The sequence below is a fragment of the Podarcis pityusensis genome (assembly GCF_964106645.2).
Source record: "Podarcis pityusensis genome assembly, chromosome: 5".
Lineage (NCBI taxonomy): Eukaryota > Metazoa > Chordata > Lepidosauria > Squamata > Lacertidae > Podarcis > Podarcis pityusensis.
In genome coordinates this window covers 98,805,803-98,825,208 of record NC_138032.1, presented here as the reverse complement: position 1 = coordinate 98,825,208, position 19,406 = coordinate 98,805,803, and the positions used below count along the sequence as shown (strand labels likewise).

The 19,406-nt window shown below is 45.1% G+C and overlaps 1 protein-coding gene and 1 long non-coding RNA gene across 3 annotated transcripts in view; one reads left to right on the top strand and one right to left on the bottom strand.

Moving 5' to 3' along the window:
• Nucleotides 1–19,311, bottom strand: part of BORCS5 (BLOC-1 related complex subunit 5) — a 49,264-nt gene extending 29,953 nt beyond the window's left edge. Inside the window, exons 1-3 of one of the 2 annotated variants that reach the window (XM_081005762.1) lie at nt 19,149–19,311; nt 17,324–17,467; nt 4,153–4,310 (exon numbers count right to left, since the gene is read on the bottom strand). In XM_081005762.1, coding sequence (XP_080861888.1) covers nt 4,153–4,310; nt 17,324–17,467; nt 19,149–19,206 — 360 coding nt within the window. In that variant the 5' untranslated portion in view covers nt 19,207–19,311. Of the gene's footprint in view, nt 1–4,152; nt 4,311–17,323; nt 17,544–19,148 lie in introns of those variants that run through there. The other variant, XM_081005761.1, reaches the window with a different exon arrangement.
• Nucleotides 1–19,406, top strand: part of LOC308477305 — a 121,354-nt gene that overhangs the window by 86,346 nt on the left and 15,602 nt on the right. The gene's annotated exons all lie outside the window — the stretch shown is intronic.

Sequence of the window (19,406 nt, the reverse complement as noted above, 5' to 3'; positions counted from 1 at the left end):
ACCTCACCTGGAGTACTGTGTCCAGTTCTGGGCACCACAGTTCAAGAAGGACACTGACAAACTGGAACGTGTCCAGAGGAGGGCAACCAAAATGGTCAAAGGCCTGGAAATGATGCCTTATGAGGAACGGCTAAGGGAGCTGGGCATGTTTAGCCTGAAGAAGAGGAGGTTAAGCAGTGATATGATAGCCATGTTCAAATATATAAAAGGATGTCACATAGAGGAGGGAGAAAGGTTGTTTTCTGCTGCTCCAGAGAAGCGGACACGGAGCAATGGATCCAAACTACAAGAAAGAAGATTCCACCTAAACATTAGGAAGAACTTCCTGACAGTAAGAGCTGTTTGACAGTGGAATTTGCTGCCAAGGAGTGTGGTGGAGTCTCCTTCTTTGGAGGTCTTTAAGCAGAGGCTTGACAACCATATGTCAGGAGCGCTCTGATGGTGTTTCCTGCTTGGCAGGGGGTTGGACTCGATGGCCCTTGTGGTCTCTTCCAACTCTATGATTCTATGATTCTATGATTCTACAACCTCTCTCAGAGTAAGACTGGAACACAATAGGCTTGAAAAAGCCTTCTATTTTACCCAGCAGACAGGCTTTTTCAAGCCAAACTACAGTGCAGGTAGGTGATTTCAGGGCTGTTGCCAGCCTCTTCCCTGCTGTGCCCCGCTCACCACAATTATGCTTCAAAGAAGCAATTTATTGGCTTTAGTAGAAACCATTTATGGGCTGGGTGGGTGTAGTTGTGGTGTGTGCATAGTGCCCAGAGCATTTATTTTCCAGTTTGTATAAGCTTCTGAGGTAATGGAAAGTCAACTCCAATTTTTAAAAAAGTTACGCCACAAATAACATCCCGCTCTATTCTTTGGAGGCTAAATAGTAACTCTGTTTCTGGGAAGTGGCACAGTGCCAATCTCTCATTCTTTACTACTGAATTTGGCTGGTGTTTACTTACAGGGTCTACAGCTCCAGTGAGTTACATACGACAACTGGGCACCATACAAGAATGGAAGGGTCATCCATCATTAGCAACATCAGGAGAGCCACTGCTTTCTCATCCATTCTTACTAGGCCTTAATTACTGATGTGTAGGACAGGCGCTGAAAACAGACACATTATGTGACAAATGCCTCTCTGCACTGCACTGGCCTCCAGTTCAGATAGCCAGTACAGGCAGTCCCATGTAGAGAGCTCTCTTCCTGTCTGTAATTCTGTTACCACACTTCCTCAAGGCATGTCTAAACTACTACTCTGTTTTCAGGGAATAAGCCAGGAGCATGAATGCTTGGGGGAATCTGGCGTGAAGGCTGCTGTTGTTAAAAAATAAACATTATTATTTCATTCATGAATCACTTCCTATGAGATAACTCAATAGCAATTAAAATAAAAATAAAACAATTTTAAAAACAAAAACCCAATTACATACAAAACTATTCAAAAAAACCACCAAAAACTATTACCATATATAAAATCAATTTCAAATCCAATGCAGATATGAACGTGGATACCAATATCCACTTATAAGACTTGCTGATAGAGAAACGTCTTCAACAAGTACCTAAAGGACACTAAGATATGGCATTCGTGTGATATGTAATGGGTAACTTCCTCCGACACCATTGTGCAGAACAGACTTCCTAATAAGAGGGTGTCTGCCCCTTCCTGCAGGATACAGTGGCTGATGGGGCAGATAGCAGATGAGATGACCTGTTAGGTCTCCTGCTCCCTCTCTAGATGGGCCTTTCTTCACCAGCAACCTGAACCACGTTGAGCTTGGGAACCTTTTCCAATGGGACCATGGCACTATTCTGCTACAGGACAGGTCGGTGGCAGTCCAGACATCATGTCTGAAGAAAAATACCATTGAGCGCAAATCACTGGAATTGTTCATCCTGGAATTGTATGCTGCTAAACATAAACCGAATACCAGCAAGACGTGGAGGAAGCAACAATCATGGAAATCTTTCATATTCATATTTCTCACCAGACCATATGTCATCTCTTTTTTTCCTAGAAAAATAGGTACCGGAACTCATAATGACGTTGTTACAGTAAGTGTCACACTTTTTAAACCCCCCCCCCCAAAAAAAGAGGTGCGGGTACTGCGTACCCTTGAGTACACCCTGGGGGGGGGGAAGCAGTGTCTATATGTCATTTCATTTTGGCTTCCGCTGCTAGTCAAAAACTACTGCTACATGGTGCAGTCCCAAACCACAGTATTTGAGGGTTCATCTGGTAAGAACTGACAGTAGTTAAGTGTGTCAGACTTGCACTATTAATTATTGTTTCCTTCTAGTTTTATGACTCTCTCTTATTACCTACATTTTTTACTTTTATACCATGCACACCATAAAATTTTAATAAAATTATGTTACTATCTCTCTCTCTCTCTCTACATATATATATCAGTCTACTACTGCCACAACAAACTTCTGCCTGAAGATTAGTTTCCACTCAATAATAATAATAATAATAATAATAATAATGTGGTACCTCAGGTTACATAAGCTTCAGGTTACATACGCTTCAGGTTACAGACTCCGCTAACCCAGAAATAGTGCTTTAGGTTAAGAACTTTGCTTCAGGATGAGAACAGAAATCGTGCGACGGTGGCGCGGCAGCAGCAGGAGGCCCCATTATCTAAAGTGGTGCTTCAGGTTAAGAACAGGTTCAGGTTAAGAACGGACCTCCGGAACGAATTAAGTACTTAACCCGAGGTACCACTGTACAAGCTGTTTTGTTTCCCTCTGTTGGCAGATAGACTTCCCTGTTAGTTCTCCACTCAAACTAAAAGCAAGAGAGTGACCATCAGAGAGTGACAGAAAGATGAATCTAGTTTCAGGAAGGTTTACAGGCTTTATTTGAATTAGCACAGTTTCTTCAAGTTGGCAATTAAAAAAATTGCTGGATATCGAAGTAATCTGAGTCATCAACATCTGCAGATACAGTCACACCTTGTGTAATTAGTTGGCTTCAGATTATGTGTTGACCAAAATACTTTTAAAAAATAAAAATGGTTCACATCTGAACTGGGATTCAACACAGCATGAAATGATTGCAGGCATTCAATAAATGCAGTGAATCACATTATTGTTCATCTAGCCATATGGAAGTTCTGAGTTCTGAGTCATGCTAACTATGAATCTTGGCTGCCCTGTATGGAAAGTAAGTAAAGATTAAGCAACCACCCAATAAAAATAGCATGTTATGTTCATTGCTTATTTTAAGAAAGGGAGAAAAATAAGAGAGAAAAGAGACAGTGGTACAATCTAGTTTGCAAAAGGAAGTTGGGCAGAAATACTGATTGTGACGTTTGCACAATTATTACCTGTTTAGAACAGAGTATGTTGAATTGTGTAATACAAGCCAATGATCTAACAATCTAAGTGATAACAACATTCACTGGTCAATGATTTTCTCCACATATTTGCTCAAATGCAATATTAATGCCAACTATCAAGCATCTACAACAGCTAGGAGATGTACGCAATCAAGCAACTGGTCAGTATTTACAGGAGTTTATAATCTAAAACAGATGATACACGAAGAAAGTAGGACTGCAGCTGAAGAATGGAAAGTGCAGCTTGCTTTGATTTATCTAACTTGTATATCACTTTTTACTAAAAAAATAAAGTCTCCATGATGTAATTTACAGTGCAATAAAGTGTAATAAAAATACATTAAACCAAGCAAAATATCAAAACAAAAATGATGACCAAAACGCATACGACAGCCTGGACTGAGGATTCCTCCTCTCCATAAAGGGGTTCCCTCAATAAAGCTGGTAAGAGGGGCTTCCATGGCTGAAGAGGCAGATGGACCTTTGCATGGATGGAACTGAGGAAAGCTGTGACAGAAGCAGCTTAGAGCGGATGTTGGTGGGAAGAGGGGTGGAGCAGGGCAACGCCTTGTAACACCACCACTTTGGTCCGACACAACTAGTGTAAATAGGACTTTAACCTGCTTTAAACTACTGTTCTCTCCCCCAGAGAGACATAATTATAGAGAAGTTTTCTCCAGTCATGTTACAAATGAGAGGTGGGGGGAATAAAGTGGGAAAGCTGAAGGGCTTTTCTTGCCTCAAAAGGGCAAGGGCTGTTGAAGATGGCTTCACAGAACCCCCTTTGCTTCTCCAACCCCAGCATATTCCATACCTCTTTGATCCGTTTGACTAAAGCATTCTGGTCAAAGGCAACCGCTTCTGCGCATTGGTGAAGGTGGTCTTGGTATCGCAGGCAGAGCTGTAGAACTTGCTGAGAATCCAGTTTCTCCAGTTTTATGTTGGTAGGAGCTGTCTGCCCACTGAGAAGACCTAGAAGAAAATTGACAGCAAAGGAATTTACTAAAATGGCTAACAGCAGAACTAGCAAAGGGACTGGTGTGATCAAAAACAAAACACATGTAACAGCATCTCCACATAAATCCCCAGTTGTAATCAGCCTGTTCTTAGTGCCATTTACCATGTTACACAAAGACAAATCCAGAAGCAGCTCAACAGCTTACCGGTGATCTATCATGTAGGATACAAAGGCCTTCAAAGCACCTTGCAGGCAGCAAGAAACTGCTAAAATGGAGGGGGGGAACCCTTCATTTTGATCAGGAAGGCGTTTGCACTGCATTAGATGTGGGAAACCTGCCTGCAATGGGAACTTGAGTAAACCTGATACTGTATACGCAGCTTACACAAAATTGAACTCTACCCTCTGCCCATCAGCTGATGTCCCCCACCCATCAGAGTGATGTCAGCTGACTGACCGGGGGGTGGGGGCATGGTATTGAAAAAATGACCTGATGGACTAAACACCTCCGAATCACCACAATGATTTTGTCTAACTCCCTTTTCCTTTCTTTCTTTCCTTCCAGCCAGTGCATGAAGGGCCACTCTGTGTGTTGCAAAACTATTATTGTGACTCCAAAGAAACCAGACCATTTCTGCTGGGCTGGTGTTCTTGCCTGTTTACAGCATTTATTTCTTTATTGTGTTTTACTGTGTTTTGTCAGGCCACATGTTGTATACAGTGGTACCTCTGGATGCGAACAGGATCCGTTCCGGAGCCCCGTTCGCATCCAGAAGCGAACGCAACCTGTGTCCGTGCGGGTCGCGATTCGCCGCTTCCACACATGCGTGTGACGTCATTTTGACCGTCTGTGCATGTGCGAACGGCAAAACCCGGAAGTAACATGCTCCATTACTTCCGGGTCACCGCAGCGCACAACCCGAAAATATTTATCCCTAAGCTATTTCAGCTCGAGGTATAACTGTATTGCTTTGGGCAGAACTCTCTGGAAACTAGTGACTGACACTTAGGTAGTAATTACTCATCATGCATGTAAAAATCTTCCATTAGGAATACAGTAAGCCCACAACTGATGCACATTTAACTTGTGTACATTCAGCTATACACGTATGGCAAAAAATGTAAAAAAGGGGGGAAGCAAAAGAGGGTGGAGTTTTTTTAAAAAAAAGGCTTTGGCAATCCCACCCATCATTGAACCCAATGGGCTTTGACTACAAGATTTTGGCTTTAGGAGCAAACCCCAGGACATCACCCCACGTAATTTGCAAGCATGCTCTACTCATGCTGCTAGAAAAATTTGTTGAAATTGTTGCCTCTTACATTAACAGGAGAACAGTAACACTATTTCCTTGCTTTATTCGTTTTTTAAAACAGCAACGTATTCTCAGCTTTTCCAAGTGTCTATTTGCAATCATATTCTGGGAGGCAGAGACAACATGGGTGGTTGAATTATAAAAAGGAAAAGCCATGCAGAAGGTCTGCTAACAATCATATTCTATTTCCCCTCCCCTTCCCCACATTCAATAGTCATAAAGCTGTTTTACTCTCTCACACACAGCACCTCTGGCTATTCAGTTTCTAAATAAAGAGTGAGGTAGTTTAGACTATTTATTCCCAATCCAGTGTGCTGTTAGAGAAGTGCTGGTGCCACATAAATTAAATTACATATTTTAAAAAGCCTCTTGTGGGCCCACCCACAGAAGAGGGTGCCTGCCGTGTACATCATATACTGTACTTCTCTACCCTAATTGCCTACACTGAATCTTCCCTTCCTGGGATCAAGTAATTCTTCCCCAACTAATTCTTCCTGAGTAATTCTTCCTGAGTCCAGTCAGGAAGCACTCCACCATCCCTTCCAGAGAAACACGGGGGGGCTCTTTTGGGGGAGTCTAATTTGTACTTTACCTTTACTCACAAAGTAAACGGCTGTGGGGGCAAATGTGAAACTGTGCATGCAAAATTTAATTCAAGGGACAAAACCCCCCGGGAATCGTATGCATCTGTCCCCTTACTACTTATGTACACTGTACAAGATTTAAATGCCTTTCATGGCAAAGCACACATTTTAACAAAAGACAAGGCACTGCAAAGAGCATTTGCAATGTACCCTTTAGACCACATAAACCATTAACATGACAGCAACTTTGGCAATGTGGCCCAGGTAAAATAATTTGCACAGGGAAATCTATAGACATCTAGAGGGCATGTGGGTCAATGGCACTGGAAGCTTAAAGAAAATAAAAACCTGTGCCACCAGGTGCCTGATCTGCAGCTAGGAACATCGCCCGGCTGTGAGGCATGAAGGCCGCTCCCCGCAAGGCCCTTTCCGCCTGGCCTAGGGGGCGAGACCCAGACTCACCAGCCCCACTGAAGAGCCTCCTCATGGGGCTGGAGGAACATCGCCTGGCTGTGGAGGGTGTAGGCCGGTCTCCGCAAGGCCCTTTCCACCTGGACTTGGGAGTGAGGCCCACACTTACCAGCCCCACTATGTTAAATATGTATTCTGTAGTTGACCTCCTTTGTAATGTTTTATTTTGAAATCTTTAAGAAAATATTTGTTTTCTGTTATGTTGCTTTGACTGTATACTCTGTATTTGACTTTCTTCAGATTCTTTTATTTATGTTTTATTGAATTCCCGTATTTTTCGCTTCATAGGACGCACTTTTCCCCCTCCAAAAATGAAGGGGAAATGTGTGTGCGTCCTATGGGGCGAATGCAGGCTTTCGCTGAAGCCTGGAGAGCGAGAGGCATCGGTGCGCACCGACCCCTCTCGCTCTCCAGGCTTCAGGAAGCTATCCACAAGCCTTGCAAGCCCGGTGGGAGTTCCCGCGGGCTCACAAGGCTTGCAGGCAGCAGCCTGCAGCCCCGGCGAGTGTCCGCAAGCCTTGCGCGCCCGGCAGGAGGTCCCGCCGAGTGCGCGAGGCTTGGGGCGGCAGCCTGTCGCCCGAAGCACGGGGAGCCCTCCGGAGGGTGCCCCATGCTTCTTGCAGGTGTGCACAAGGCTTGGGGCGGCAGCCGCGGTGGGGGGGGAATAATTTTTTTTATTCATTTCCCCCCCCAAAAAACGAGGTGCATCCTATGCGCCGGTGCGCCCTATAGAACGAAAAATACGGTAATATGCTGTAAACCACTTTGAGAGTTTGCTTAAAAATATAAAGCAGTATAGAAATTTTAAAAATAAAACAAATAAAAATAAAACTAGTTTGCCAAACAGCCACTGGGGAGCTGCTCGTGTTCCCTTCCCCTTGAACTTCCGCCAATGCCTTGCTGTCATTGCTTTACAGATACTGCTCCGCCACTCTCTTTTGTTCGGCTTGGCAGCTCTCGGTGTGTGTCTGGATGCCTGTCTGTAACTTGGTGGCAGCGGCTGGTTTTGCGTTCCTGAGCTTCCACTTGCCAGTGCAGACACCTGACGTGCCTAACGGCCATAATTGTGTTGCTGCTCACAGGGTGCATATAGGAAAGTTTTAAGGGGCTTTGGGGTCTGTGCCTCATCTCACAAAGGAGAAAGTGACAAAGCAGAAAAATTCTTTAGGAGTAGGGGCTTCTCAGGCCCAGATGCCAGAGGCTGGCTCAAGCTATCAGGTGGCCAGCTGACTACTCACAAACGGCAGTTGCCATGAGTTTCATAAGCCTGGCAAAATTTTGCTGTTGAATTTTGGCAATTTTGCTGGAGTGGAGACTTAAATCAGGGCAGCCCCCAAAATATCACCGGACAAGAACCACAAAGAATTATGCAACTTTAAGTAGGGAATTCTGTGCCATGGTTATACTATGGCGTAGAAAGACAGCAAAAGCATCCCTAATTTTTGTATAGTTATGTACTCAAAGCCTGCAAACAAAGCAAGCTGCTTTTTTGTATATAATATGTTCAAACAGAAATTATGTCTACAATGTTATCCAGTCCTCCTTGATTCCTTTTCCTGCCCCCTTCCTTCGCCCACTCCCTGCTTCTCATGTTATGCTGTTTGTGCAGGGGGGAAAAGAGTCCTACTCTTGCCAAGAGTGACCTCAGCTCATTCTTATTTGGTGATACACAGGAGAATTTCACTCAAGCAAACATTTGCAAAGTTTCAAAGTCTCAAGGTTATTGGCATCTTGTTGCTGGCTACATTTGCTGCTTCTTTTTCATTATTCTTTACTTGGTTTGCTCATGCAAGAAGTCATTATACTGGAAGAAGCATTAAAAATAAAGATGTGACACTTTCAGGTCCCTGCACCAGTCTTTAGGAGACGCCTTTTGTCGGGAATTAGGACTCGTTCCCCCCTCGCCCCACCCCCCAACAACAAGTGTGACTTTTGAGTCTTTTTGCATAAGGAATGTGCAATACTGAAGCAAGAGCTGGTCAAAAATGCAATACAGGATTACACCCAAGATTAAAACTATTAAATAAATCGCCCTCCCTATGAACAACATTTTTACAAGAGTCAAACTGTCAGGGAACTGCCATCGGCTCAGAGGCGAGAGATAGAAGGGCAGTTGTGTCAGAGGGAGCCTCCGAAAATCTTGCAAAGCAGTTCCTCTTCCGGGGAGGAGGAAAGCCCCACTTCCAGTGGGGAGGAGGTGCAGGGACCAGAGGATGCTAGTGAGAGCCGTAACACCGCTCCTGAGCAAGCCAAGAGGAGGGAAGCAGGCCCTTGCCATCGCCCATCCTGCGCAGTAGTCTGAGGCGCAGGGAGGGGCGGAAACGGCTGGGGGTAACGAAACTTTTATGTTGGGGGAGGTACAAAAACAGACCACTCCCGGATTCTGCTAGCGACTGAGCCAGACATGAACTTATGATGCTCTTCACTGTAAATAGTTTGCACCAAAATAAAGCCTGTAAAAGACAGGCCGGAGTCCGGCCTGGTTACTCTTGAGCAACCGCAACAGCCATCTGACACAAACCAAATCATTTTATGCAAGTGCAAAATAGAGTTATGAAGTCCCTACAAGATGACACAGCAAAGGAACTGGTCACTATTCATTTGCACATTTAAATAGCAACAAGCCTAAAATAAATACCTAAAAAGTTGACTAGAGGCAGAACATTTAAGGCTCATCATAATTATGACCATATTCCCAGCACACTACGAAACTGATTTAGTAGTTTCTCACTAACTTGGTAAATCTGTGTCTGGGCTGTACCACTTCTGACTGTTCATATGACTGAATGTTCTTTCATAAAAAAATATCCTCCACAGAACTCTAGATGGGGGGGAGGGGGGCAGAATGGTTTGAGCTAGCTTTCTATTTGCAAGGACTCTTTCTCTTTCTGCATGGAGAGCACTGAACTGTGTGGGGCCACAGCTGCAGGCTGAAGGTGTACAGTTCAGACACCGCCTTGCCAGCAGATGACAGCAGATGAACAACACAAGAAGAGCAAGAGGTTGTGCATCCTTGTCTTCTATTGCCACAACAGCACCCAGCCACACACACTGCTTGTCAGGTAACAATTCTGGACATGTACAAGTTCTCTGACTACGTAGATCTGTCAGGATTAGACTTGATGGATGCAAAAGAAAATTAAGAGGGGTATTACTGTCATGATCATATCAAGGTCCCTTGCAGGCACATGAAAAATTGTGCAGCAAGTTTTAGCGAAATGTCTCAATTTTTATTGTATAGGCAGCAAAATACTCCTACAATGCCACACTTAACGAGTAAACTAAAATTTTGGTGAAATGAAAGGCAATATCACCTGCCGCAGAAGAATTTAAATCTTTCTTGCAGGAAAACTGTCCAAATGAATGCTCATTTAGGGCAGAGACGCAGGCAGATGGGTGAGGGAGTGCAGCTCAGGGGTTTAATGATCACAACAGAAATACTGAGAAAAACTTTCTCCATCAGCACGCACTCTGTGTGTGTGCATTCTGCTAAGGCAGGAACATTACTAGCCTAGGGAGAATGAGCAGAATTTCAATATATACAATGCATAAGCTTCAGAGGGCAAAGTGACATTTCTTCAGAATCAGGTTGGCTTCAACCCTCAGAAGTCTGAAACTAACACCAACAGGGATACGTTTTGACTTCGGCAGCACACCAAAAAGCCAGCATCTTTTCACATCTTGTACAAGTTGTTGCACTCTTAAGTTGTTAACACAAGAGCTCCTATATCTTATTTTTTGCCCCCTTTGCAGCTACCAAGAGTCCTGGGAGAGGAGGAAGTTAATCTAAATCAGAGGAAGCACTTTAAGTTTTGCAACATCAATTCGGCACTGTCTTCATCTATCCCTTCATTCCCTCACAGAACCATAGAATTGGAAGGGACCACAAAGGTCATCTAGTCCAAACCCCTGCAATGAAGGAATCTTTGACCCAATGTGGGGCTCGAACCCACGACCGAGCTCTACTGCTACATTGCCTGAGCTATCCCAGGCCGGGCCATGATGCTGCGTGGAAGGTCTGGAAATGTTATCTGAGTGGTCCCACTATCAGCCCATTTCAAACTGCACTGTTTCATTGCCATTGGAGCCTTTGCACTGGGGCCTCTGCATGGAAGCCAATATTCAGTGGTGCAATGCCCTATGGCAAGGGACCCCAACAATTCAAAATGTTTTTCGATTAGGAATGTCATCAATGGAGGGACAGAAGAGAAAGATTAGGAATTGACAACATGCTATTAACTGCTACCCCCCCCCCCCATGTATCTATACAGATTAGGGGCTTATGGGTTGGTTGGTTTCTTTTAACTGACCCATTCTTTAAGATGCAGAATCAAATCATATATAAGAAAATGGAAGCTGTGATTGGAAATATTTAGGATACACAAAATCTCTAGGAAACTACAGAAATGCAATGTATGTATCTGGCAAATGATCGAGATTCACTTGGCTTGGTATACGCCCTGAAAATAGTTTTGCAGCTTCAAACTTCTGAGGTTGGTATGGCTGCATTTTTTATAGCTTTGTTAATAATCCTTTGAACTAGAGGTTTTCATAGATTTTTTTTAACTTGCCTTTTGAGGTTTTATAAGACTGCTTTTCCTTAGCAGCAATTTGTGTGCCACACACACTTTTTATAAAGTCAATGGATTATTAGGGCATCCCTTTAAAAAAAAAAAAAAAACCTCCTCAAAAATTGGTAAACTGGAATAAGACATTACGACCCCCTCATCACACTACAAAAAAACAGGAGCAAAAAAAACAACTTAAACTCATAAAACTTCTTAAACTTATACAACAAAAAAGAAGGGAAATTGACTCTCTAGAAATCAATAAAACAATGATTAACATCCTATACTCTAAACAATGCTTTTACGAATATGGAGGGAAGAACTCCAGACTATTAGCAAATAAATGCAGGAAAAAAATCACTCAAAACAGGAATACACTGTGTCACTAAAAAAGACGGTAATGTGACATCCTCCTGCAAAGAAATAACCTCAGAATTTGCTGAATTTTATGCCAACCTATAGACCTCCTGCAACCCAACTGAACAAGAAATCAGAAGACTCCTAACAGGGCTGACCATGCCAACCTTATCTGCAGAGGAACAAGAATTCACGGAGAGCCCTCTCACCCCAGAGGCAAGAGAGACGGTACTCAAAAACCTGAAACCACACAAAGCCCCAGCCCCGGATGGCTGTACAGCAGAATTATAGGGGGGAAATCAAAGAACCCCTGATGCCTTACATGACCCGCCTATTTAACGACATCATAAAAGGGGCCCCCTCCCCAAAACCTGGGCCTCTTCCAAAATAGTCTCTATCCCAAAAGCACTCAAAGATAGCCTCAAAATAGAATCATACAAACCAATCTCATTGATAAACCAAGACTACAAGACATTCACATCAATCTAACCGCCTAAAAATCTTCCTCCACAAACTTATCACCCCAGACCAGGCAGGCTTTGTTCCTGGTTGCAACGTAACAGACCCCGGGAGGAAACTACTGAATCTGATAGAACACAGCAAAACGACCAAACTCCCACTGGCGATCAGGTCCCTAGACATCTTTAAAGCCTTTGATTGCTTAGAGTTGAAATATCTATTAGCAGTATTAACTAACATGAAATTTGGGGCCAACTTCCTACAAATTTACTCCCAAACCTAAGCAAAATGCAGAATTAACAATATGGACTCCAATACCATAGCAATCCCAAGAGGCACAAGACAAGGATGCCCACTGTCTCCCTTCCTATTCATCTTGGCCCTGGAACCCCTGGCAATCCGACTCTGAGCAGCCCCAGATATCAAGGGTGTGGAAATAAAAGGTAAAACCTATAAACTAGGGTCGCAGGTCAACCTGATGGTCACGACACCAGACCCCATAAACACAGCAACTCAACACATCCGCAATGGTGTCGGGCCTGCAAGTAAACTTTGCAAAAACTGAGGCTATGTGCTTCAACACACACACCCCGCATACCCAAAAGGAATTCACCAACATCACAAAGATAAAACTTTGCCGCAGGTACCTAGGGGTTCAAATAACCAGAAACCTCAACAAATTATACCTCCACAATTACAAGCCCCTGTGGCGACAAATCAACAGTTACTTGAGGAAATGGAACAGTGCCAACTTCACCTTCTCAGACAAAATAGCCATGATCAAAATGATCACTCTCTCAAAGCTAACCTATTGATTCCAAATCCTCCCAATCTGGATTCCTCCAACCAACTCCAGAAGTGGCAGAAAAAACTACACTCGTTTATTTTATCACACAGAGAGCCAAGAATAAGCCCTAAATACCTGCACCTCCCCTCCTCAGAAGGAGGATAGGGAATCCCCAACATAGAATTATGTTACATCGCCAACCAAGTATACCACGTAATCCCGTATATTCTAGAAAACAAGTCTGGGAAGGGTCTTGGAAAGAGACACCGTTGAAAACATCTCCACAACAGCACACCCATGTCTCCAAAACAAACTAAAGAAAATCCCCACAATACTGAACAGATTCACACAGGAAGTGAAAAGTAGGCAAACTATCCCCATCCCCATTAACCCCCTGGCCTAACACCCACTATTCCAACACGCAGCACAAAACCTCCAGATAAACACCTGGCAAGCCGAAGGCCTGCACTGCCTAAAAGACTTCTACAAAAACAGCAAACCCATACCAACACAAGAAATACAAGACAAACTAGGGGACACCCAAATACCTTGGCTAACACATTGTCAACTATACGCTTTCTTAAACAATCCAGCAGTAAAATCAGCAGCCACTAGGCCCTGGATCACCTTCTCCTGACAGCAGAGGGACACGGCAAAGGGATGGCATCCACAGTGTACAAAATACTGCTTCCACAACCCCCCTTGACGCAATCGAACAACAATGGGAGCATGACATTGGCTATGAAATTAACCCCACCAAATGGACTAGAATGTGGTCTTACCTCTCTACTATTGTCCATGTTGGGTCGCTCAACCATTCTTTTAGCAGATCAAGATGATCAGGTGATAGCAAAAACTGCAAGGTTTTTAGCGGGGCAATTAGAATAAGATCTATTATTTGATTATTGATGTAAACCCCCAAAATGTATTTTCTATAGTTAAGTTTTTACCTCTATCTTCAGTACATTTTATTTTATTTTATTGTTATGGCTAGTGGCTGATGCAACTAATGATTCTATCTAATCTCCATATGAGCCAAAAGGGAACTTACTCTGAAACTCACCTACAGGTGGTACTTAACACCACGGAAAGTGGCGCTGATACGCCCAGGAACCTCAGCAACAAAAAAAACCTCTCCCCAGTCCTAGACTGACACTCCAACCACTACCTCCACCCCCGGATTATTCTAAGGAAGAGTAGGCTACACATTTCTTAAAAGAAATAACGTAAGCATGTCACATTGTCTCGGCATTTGTCCAGTTTGACCAGTCCTGGGGGAGCTCTTTCTGAGCCCTGCTCCCCAACACTATAAACTGGGGGCTGAATCTGGGGCCATGGGCTTTTCTGCCACATTCCAAGCGTCTCCCTCATTTCCACTCCGTTTTAGAAATGATTACAAAACCAATTTTTCATGAAGGTTTAACACGGAAAGGGCTTCACTCAATCCCCACTCTAGAGCTTGCAGATTGCTATTCTGCTGCAAACACCATGAGTCCCTACCAAATAAAATCCTTTTATTGAGCTCTGAACATCTGCTGCTCTTGGGAGCGCTGCAAGGCACCAGAGGCAGTGAAGAGTGCCACCTGTGGGCTGCACTGGAATTGGCAAATTGAAAAGATCAACAATATCAGACCAGGCATCCCAGAAAACAACGTCAACTCACAGTTTGATGTTATGAGCTGCAGTGGTGAACTGGTTGGGGCACTTCACAACATTCCTGCAGCCTGGGTATATGAATCTCACTTTGGGCCTAGTCTTTACAGTAACTTATGGCGAAAGTAGACTATGCAGTTTTACAGGCCTCTTTTTTAAAAAAAACCCTGATGCAATTAAAATAATAGTGTGGCTCTTTGCCAAATGTGATCACTGTTAGGTAACTGAAAGACTCAAGGGTGGAGATCCCGGGGGGGGGGGGGGAGAGACAGAGAGAGAGAGTTTCTGTCAGGGCTTACTCTAACTTCCCACTGACTGAGAAGGAAGATTCCTCAGAACCAAGAGGAAAATGTCTCTGCTTGGTAATGCAGCAAGAGAGCAGATGAAGAAAAAAACAGCAAATGTGCAACAATAAAGGGGAAATGCTCAACTGTGCTTACTTCCACACAAATTATTTTTAGTTTAATGGAGTCTTAAACTTCCATTGGACTCCTGTTCTTGCCGCCAGACACAATGATGCAAAGGTCATATGAAGGAGTTTTGTACAGAGTCAAACCACTGACTTAGTCCAGTATTGATTGATTGATTGATTGATTGCATATCCCTCCTTTTCTCCAACATGCTCAAGGTGGTGTACACTCACATGACGCCTGCCACTTCTCCCCTCCAAAACTGTCTCACTGGGTAGCAGGTACAAAAAGGAATGAACTTACCTGCCTTTGTGGAGGCATTGCCTACTGGAAGCAAGAGCTGGTTACCAGAACCAGCCCATGTTTGAGGCCTGGCCTCCTGAACAGTTGGCAGAGAAAATAGCTGTGCACTTTTTCCCGAGCACTAGTTTTTGTGAACATTTAATAAATGCTGTGTTTCCAATTATGCTTCTACCATTTATGTTGTATATTCCATGCACAATAGAATATTCCTATTATATACTCATCCTGTTCCGACTGTTAGTAAAATACAAAATAAACTCACTCACATCTTAGTGATTCAATAACATAACAATAATGCAGATTCCCAAATCAAAATGTCTCACTATTTTTTGTAAAATGCTTAGAAGTTTTATTACAAGCAAGTAGTATATAAATTTTGGTGAACAGGCAAAATAAATAAAGAAGGTACACTGGCTGAGGTGTTTCCCAACAGGCACCAGATGTCAGTATATATGGATTGCCTAAAACAGTGGTTTTCAACCAGTGCGCCAATGGCACCCTTGGGGTCAGGGGTGCCGCGGACAACATTGGCCTCTGTCCCTCTCTCCTTCCATCCCTCCTGTGATGCCCTCTCGCATGTCTGCCTCCCAAAGGCTTGTGTGGCTGTTTGTTGCAGCAGCCCTGGACCATGGGGTGCTGGCTGCCAGGAGCTGAGGTGGCCTTGGAGTAAGCGAGCAAGGGGGTGAGGGAGCCCAGCCCGCCAGCCCTTGCTGTTGGGAATGGACAGACAAGTGGGAGGCGGAGCAGGCAGGCGCTGCGCTGGCCTTTCTTTTGTCTGCTGTGTGCAAAGCCTGCCTGGGAGCTGAAGGGGAGCCTTTACGCCATACAGGCCTGGCAGTACCTTCTGCTGCCCCTGCTGCCTCCCTAGGTAAAGTGCTGGTCTCACATTCACCTTTGGCCAGTCTCCATTGGGCCACTAAGGCTGGGGGCATCCTCTTCCCTGGCCCCTGTGGGGCAGTGTGAGGAGGCACCTGTCTTTGGGGCGGGGGGGACAGGACTCAGAGACCAGGAGCAGCAGCTGCAGCTGCCCGGAGGACTTCCAAGAAGAGGGGAGAGGAGGCTGAGGGAACACTCCACCATGGAGGGTGTGCAAAAAGGGTTGATGGGCTGCCAGCTCTGCAGGCAAGGGGTGACATAACTGGTCTCCTGTGCCCCAGTAGTTGGTCAAGGGACCCATGGACTCAAATTTTAAAATTACTTCCACACCGTTTTCAAAAAGCAAATCCCGGTCTTTTAAGATTCCCCTCTTTGGCATGGAGAAAACTGGAAAACTGCCATTTTATTTACCAATGTACAGATCAAGATGATGTTGAAAGAGTGCAGAAGAAAGCATGCAGGCAGCACAGGCACCCAAAAATCAAGAGCAACGTTTACTGAATTTACTGTAAGATTATGAACAAGGGGATGCCTAGTCTGAGATAATGGGCATCAAAATACCATCTTAACTAAAGCACTACTGTTTCCCAGTTTATTCCTAGGCCAGGAGTGGGAAGCCTCACGCCTAGGTTCCAAATGCAGCACTCTAGGCCTCTGTCTGGTCCACAGAATTCTCCCCAAGGCTACACCTTCCTGCTCAGCCACACACCTTCTCCCCAAATCTATTTTGCAACCTCCTGGAGGGATTTTGCCTAACTAGAATGTGTCCTTGGACTCCAATAATACTTCTTTCTTGCCTTGATAGAGGAGAAACAGAGGAGTGTGTGAGTGTGTGTAGAAGCTGTACATTCATTGCACCCTGCCCAATCTTGCCTGTGGACCCACCTGCCACTTGCATCCTGGGTCCAAAAAGGGTTCTCCACCCTTATCCCAAGCCTCCCATAAGGTTCATCTCTTCACACTGCAGAACAAAATGACTCAACAGAACTAGAAGCACAAATATAACTGCTTCCTGGACAAACTACAAACCACTAGCTTTAACACATCAATACATTAAAACATGTTTATGTTTTACCCAGTTCTCTCTACCACTTTATAGCAGCATGAGGACTCAGCAATGCATGGCAAAACAAATGAGAAGAGTAAAATGGGATCATCAAAAATCGGCACTGTTATGAACCAGGAGGCTCAAAGGGGAATGTGGGGGGCAGACATGGGAACCTTATTTTTTCATGTAATATCTTACCTTTCAGAAGGGGTTGGAAAGTTGGGATTTCCTGCAACTTAATGACATCTGGGTCATTGCTGACATTCCGCGAAGACTGCGTCCCTTGTGCCACCACCACAATATCATCCATTTTAGCTCGCTGCTTGGCCGGTGAAGGAGATGCTGGGGAAAATATCCAGTCAAGTATAAGGAAGTACAAAGCACACCTAGGATTACCCTTCATCTGGTACCAGCAAAAAAGAATGACTTAACAGTGTGTTGTCGTAAAACACCCACACACTCAATTATTGTGATAGAAAGGTCCATTGGCCTGGTTTGCACATAATTTGAATCCATAGTCTAAAGCAGACCACAGTTTATTGTAAATGTGAAACATGCCAGTGCACCGTGTTCATTCACCCGCACCCCCTTCTCCCTATGCCACAGAGAGGGAGCAATCAGACCCCTGACATAATGCTACACGCACTTCTCCCAAACAAACCACAAGAACAGACCTTGGCTTACCACTTGTGGTTTGCATGTAACACAAAGTCAGTGTGTTGGTTGTTGCCTCTTCCCTGTGGCACAAGGAGCAGGGGTTTGGGTACGAATTAGCCATGCACACTAGCTTGCTTGAGACAGGCAAAAATCCATTTTAGACCATGATTTCACAAAACAGGCCACTGAGCGAATTACAAGCAATCATCATCATTTTGTGCGGGAGTTCTGTTCTGGAGCCCCCTCTGCCCCTTTTCATGACATCTCTATGATGTTTCGGGGAGACTTCCAGGTTCGGTGCTGAGCACGTCATGCATCATTTGGAGGCGCCTAAATCAGGAGTTGCCTGTATACATTTCTCACTATAATACTTGTAAAATTAAATTTCTTATTAGATTGCACATTTTCTGTTCTTGTCTCTAGTTCTAGTAACTTCTATTTTGGGAGGCCAAGGTCCAATTCTTACATGCACGCCCATCACTTTGCAGAAAGTGTCACTTGCAAATGTATGTATGAACTGTGTCCGTTGAAAAGTGGACCCTGAGATGGGACTGGGCCCTGAATGTGGCATTTTATCTTGCTCTTCCTGGCCAACTCAGCTAAGATAAAGAGAATGACAAATTAGAGCAGGTGTCTGCAACCCGCGGCCCTGGAGCCGCACGTGGCTCTTTTACACCTTTGCCGCGGCTCTGGGGCGGATACTAGCGATGGGAGGAGGCGCATTGTGCGCCCCGACACTCCCCACTGTGGCAGGCGCTGTACTGGCTGTGACGTCGCATGGGGGCGGTGCGTGCGTTAGTCACGCACCGTCCCGACGTCACCTTCCCAGTTTTGCGGCTCCCAGGTTTTTTTTTCTTCGGAAACGGGTCCAAGTGGCTCTTTTTGTCTTAAAGGTTGCAGACCCCTGAATTAGAGGAAAGTTTTGCAAAAGGCTGAAATAAAAAATGGTGCTCAGTCTGCACATGTAAGCAGAATGAAACGTGATCGGGCTGGTAGATAGCAGAGGAGAGAGTACCAGTTCAGGCTGCAGATCAGGGATGCCATTTTTGAAGATTGGGGGCAAGGCTCCTAGAACAGACACCTTTTCCTCTCCGCTTGATCCGTTCGTTCGTAGCAAGTAATTTTTAAAACGTGAGTTTCACAAGTTTGTTTCACCGGTGCCCACAAAGTTAGCTGACGGGATGCGGCTCACTGGTGGGAGCGTGAGAGCAGATGAGACGCGTCCCCGAAGGCGAGCCTTTCCCCGGTTTGCACCGCGGAGCGTTCCCGAGAAGCAGCCTGGAGAGGCGCAGCTCGGGCGCGCGGGCTCCGTTTTAAAGAGCCCCCGAAAGGGAAGGGAAGGGAAGGGAAGGGAAGGGAGCCCCACCTGAAGTGCTGGGCTCGGGATGCCGGTTTTCCGCCTCGGCGCTCTGCTCGGCCCCCATGGCGAGAGAAATCCCCGGCGGAGCAGGAAGCGCTGCGCTTGCGAGGCGCAGGCAAGACCCCGCCGGGCAAAGGCCTCTCTCGCTCCCGCCGCGGCAGCGCCGCTTCCGCCTTCCCAGCAACCAGCCTGTTTCGGTTCCCGGGTCAGCCTCGCCCAGGCCGGGAGGCGGAGCGGAGGGCGCGGCGGGGCCTCTTCGCGACG